Source organism: Cryptotermes secundus, unplaced genomic scaffold (genome assembly GCF_002891405.2).
Source record: "Cryptotermes secundus unplaced genomic scaffold, Csec_1.0 scaffold257, whole genome shotgun sequence".
Classification (NCBI taxonomy): domain Eukaryota; kingdom Metazoa; phylum Arthropoda; class Insecta; order Blattodea; family Kalotermitidae; genus Cryptotermes; species Cryptotermes secundus.
Window position 1 is genome coordinate 781,817 of NW_019734352.1, and position 4,691 is coordinate 786,507.

The 4,691-nt window shown below is 38.1% G+C and overlaps 1 protein-coding gene across 2 annotated transcripts in view; it reads right to left on the reverse strand.

Annotated features, from left to right (window-relative positions):
* Positions 1–3,744, reverse strand: part of LOC111868815 (FUN14 domain-containing protein 1) — a 14,963-nt gene extending 11,219 nt beyond the window's left edge. Inside the window, exons 1-2 of one of the 2 annotated variants that reach the window (XM_023859824.2) lie at positions 3,242–3,744; positions 2,947–3,139 (exon numbers count right to left, since the gene is read on the reverse strand). In XM_023859824.2, the coding sequence (XP_023715592.1) occupies positions 2,947–3,139; positions 3,242–3,384 (336 nt within the window). In that variant the 5' untranslated portion in view covers positions 3,385–3,744. The remainder of the gene's footprint in view (positions 1–2,946; positions 3,140–3,241) is intronic. The other variant, XM_023859825.2, reaches the window with a different exon arrangement.
* Positions 3,745–4,691: the final 947 nt, after the last annotated feature.

Below are 4,691 nucleotides of genomic sequence, written 5' to 3' on the forward strand. Positions count from 1 at the left end.
TGGGAAAGTAACAGGAAACAGATGAAGATAACTGATTACTGTACTCGTATCTAGGTACAGTAAGGCACAACAATTGATGTAATCTACTGTAATTTGGTGAGTAGGCCTACCTTTAATATACAGTATTAGTGCGGTGTGTATTGTTAGTGAAAAGCGCTGTAATATGTCTTTGATATTACACATTTGGGCAATTCCACGTTAATGTTACGTTAGTCTGTACTTAACTACGTATTTCACTAAAAAATGCAACATTTTAACTCGGTTTTTGGTAGATTTTTACGTGACTAACATAAGGCTACTGTGGAAGTGCCCATTTCGGTTACAACGACATTCGTTTATAACGACACTATTTTTAGGTCCCTTTGATGACGTTATAACCAAGTTCTACTGTATATATTTTACATGGATGCAATGCTCGTTCTCTCACAGTGAAAAAACACAATTACTGAGAGGTTTTAGAACAAGTTTTGAAGACATTTGGAATTACTGATGGCTTTCATTCTGGTAGAAAATGATGATACATCATGCAAGCATCTTTCTCCAAAAAATTAATGAAACTGAAATATTATACTAGAAGATTTAGGGAATTATAGACAAATGTCGGAATTCTGGCCACTTTCAATTACAGAAAAAATCCCAGAGAAATACTGGACCTTAGGGAGATTAAATAATATGGGAATATAGAAATTATAAAATTTGTACTGATGGGAAGTTACCACTTCTGGCTATATTAATGATACCAAAATTGTTACGCAAGCACTAGCTATTCCTTGGTGCCACACTAGGTATCAACTAAATGAATTTTCATGGACACAATATGTATTAGCACACAATAAACTGACATGCCAGACAGTGCCTACGATGGGAATCCATCTCACTGGCATCATTCTCAGTATCTGGAAATTTTTAATAACAAAAGCAGGAACTTGTCTTTCAACTATTATAGGAACAACTAATTTTCTTTTGTGTCTTTCCATCTGTGTCTGGCTTAACTAATGTTCTTATCGCTCTTTTTTCTTTTTAATCTGCAGCTTTTAGTGTTGGTCTTGATTACATTTTTATTGAAGCCTTGAAAATCGTTTCTATATTTTCTTCTTTATGGTCATGTGAAGCTGAACACCTATTCCTCCTTTAATATCTTTTGAGACATGTTGACAGTTTTTATGGATCTTGGTATGGATGTCTTGCAACTGGAAATCAGCAGTCTTCCTTACACCTTTTACTTCCTACTATCAAACAATATGACCCACAACAACCCAATAAAATTGACTTAACGCTGAGCACCCTAGATTCAATTGCCCACATAGGTAGGATATTTCTGTACCTTAACACAAACACACTACCTACTGCAATACGTGCCATCAGCATACGGACTTGATCTACAAGTAAGAAACTAACATCCCTCACAGATGAACTGGGTTTAGAGGTCAGCTGGATTCACAGACTCTTTCAAATTCTTTCCCATCCTTTGTGGTTCACATCCAATGTTATATGCTGGTTCCCTCCATGAACTTAATCATTCTACCACCAGAGGAAAACTGGAAATCCCACTCAATGGGTGCTCCCATTGAAAACTATAAATTCCTACCTTCATGCAAATCAGGCAGGTTAGGATAGGCAAAATTTATTTCTTTACAATAACTAAATCTGGTACTGATTGTTTCCTTCATTGTCTGTCCAAACATTTGAAGAGTTTCATCTTTTTCTTTACCTTTTCAAAAAACTATTTCAGCATAGTAATATGTCTTTTAATTCACCCTATGGCCTCCCAGGTTATGAAATATACACTCTGCTATGTGGGTATCAACATTTTTGAGGAACACACCAACCCTATCTACCCAACAATGATTCTTAATAGCAGTGAAAAACTTAAATCTCATATAGTCTCATGTTCTAAAATTAGGCCTACTCTATGTCTATCCACCTGAAACTCAACCTTCTATGACTATTCTGATTAATAAACTACAGAATAGCTCTCAGAATTACTGGCTTTTTGGGCTTTGCCCATCAACCAGCATTCAAAAAACAGCAGAAAACACAATGTTTTGGAAATTGGATCTGTTATGATCCTCAGATGAGGGTGGAGACATGTACTCTGCCGTGTCTGTTAGAAAGAGTCAAGGTCAACTGTCCTGTTATTGAGGTCAGCTCTTTCTAATGGACCCAAGAGAGTAGGTGCCTCATCCCCTAATTTATTTTTTATTGCTGGTGGGATGGGACTAAGTCCCTTGTACTGCGGCCCCTTCTGGCCTATTGTACCAGCCCCAGATGATAGGTAAGGGTGATTGTGGAGCAATTGGTGGAATGAAGATTGGCAGGGGAAACCAAAGTACTCTGAGAAAACTTGCCCCAGTGCCACTTTGTCCACCACAAATCCCACATGACCAGACCTGGGATCGAACCCGGGCCGCCTAGGTGGGAAGCCAGCGACTAACCACTTGAGCTATGGCGCGGCCCGTAACAGGAGGTATACTTCAAGCATTAAATTACAGAAGAGGAAGCTACATCCTCAACTCCATCCACCTATATTCCTTGTTTGATCACAATATATAAAGCACAGTAGCCTCTTAACAGCACATCACACACACAATGGAGGTTATTTGAATATGCTAAATCTAATGAAATGTACTATGTATGTGGTCACTTTTGACTTGCACGTGATTAATTCTCCTATGCTGGAAGTCTGCCTCTTTTAAGTAACTCTTCTGTCTGCTAAGTTTGGTTAGTTTATTCCTTTTTATTACTTTCATGCCTAGAATTCTTGAAGATGTTTCTCTGCATCATTTTATGAAATCATGGAGCTAGAAGCGTAGGGAGGGTTTTGGGTATGGTGTGCAATGCACTCCTGTGCCTCTCTATTCTATACAATTATCTACTTTGTGTTCTCTTCAGGTTACATTATGTACACCATGCATATGCATGCAGAGTAACTCAATGTTGTTTCACCTTTTCCATCCATTCAGGGCCCTGTCCTGCCTTTTCTCCCAATCTGTCTGTAGCTTTGTTGGCTTGTTTGCACACCTTGTCCCAGTTCACTTTGATATAACCTTGGTGGTTTGCAATCTGCAAAAGTATGATGCCTCCTCCAAACGCGAAGGCAGCAGCTTTTCCGACTTTCATAGAAATGAATCCCGTGCACCTGTGAAAGAGTCTGAGCAGTTATAACGAAACTGACCGAAACAGTATGCATGTTTCCATAAATAATTTACGTTTATAGAGGTTATGTACTCTTCATATTTACCATCCAGAAATACTTCCAATTATAAGTTGCTTCGTAGCGGAATATTTTCCTACGTCTCCCAACACTCTGTCAATTAAGCCTTCACCAGTGCTAACCACATTATTTTCTTCTTCATTTGATTTCCTAATACTTCGCGACGCCATTGTTTTCTTTGAAGCTCTAAATTGTATATTGCACAAAATGACTCACATCTGACGTGCTGCAAGGCTGCACTACCTATTTTCAAAATTTACTGTAACGATACATCCAAGTCTTATATTTATCAACCGTTCAATTGAAAATCTTTGGCTTGACAGAACAGGCTCTTTAATCTCTCGTGCTGTGACAAACTCATTCTTTAAAAGCAAGACTTTTTCTAACTTTTATTAATTGTAGTTACGACTTGTAGGTTGTTAATAAAACCAATTACCAATCCAAACCGCGTCTTCAATAGTGAAACACACTACAGTATTATAATTTGTCCTGGAATAAATTTCCATAAAAACTCTCACGCTTTTCCTATTGACTGTAGCCTGTAATAACCTGTGTGTTACTAAGTATTAAATTTTAAAATATTTAATACGTCAATTTCAGTGCCGTCACTGAAGTGTTTATCTTCTTGGAGCATTTTGGTGTAATAAATCCGCTGCAGCAAACCTTCGGAGAATCAAACCGTAAAATATACTGGGAAGGTTCATTAAATGGTTGGACACTTTTGAATTGAATAAGCAGGGACGATCACAATTATGTTTGACACTGCTTACCGGCTCAATCCAGATTGAGACCACAAATGGTGAAAATCAACATTGACAAAAAATATTAAAGTACAATGACTTGAAGATGGGATGGGCCACATCTTAAAACGCAAGGACCTTCTAAAACTATGTTCAACCAAGCTTTATAAATTAATTTTCCTTTTATTTATTGGGATATTTTTTTATTCATGTTTATTCACGGCATGAACTGTGTTTTTACGATATAACGTTCCCATGCTAGTAAGCTAACTACACCAATCAGTTTTTGTCTAATAATAATTGTCCCCATGCTTAACTAATTAAGTGCTACTCCATGAAGACGTATGGGGGACTGGATGTAGAGCCATATATTCTTGACTTCTTGACCTTGGCACTAGTTGCAGGTGAATGGTCAGCTTCATGCCCCAGCTGCTACACTGGTACCCATTGGCCAGGAGGCTGGGTGGGTCCCAGAACCATTTTGGATGACTTGGAGAAGAGAAAAATCTTGTCCCTACCGTAGCCAGTCACTCTACTGACTGCTCTATCGTGGCACCCGTTTTTATCTTAAAGTAACCTGGACTATTATTTTACGCATCGAACCCGAAGAGCCACGTGTTATTCCCAGCGTGTATAAATACACAAGGTATCAAAAATGAAAATAAAAATAGGATGCAAACTTCTCAGTGTTCTCTCTACGAATTTGTTTTTGTATAATGTCTCTGTGCTAGTGGTCA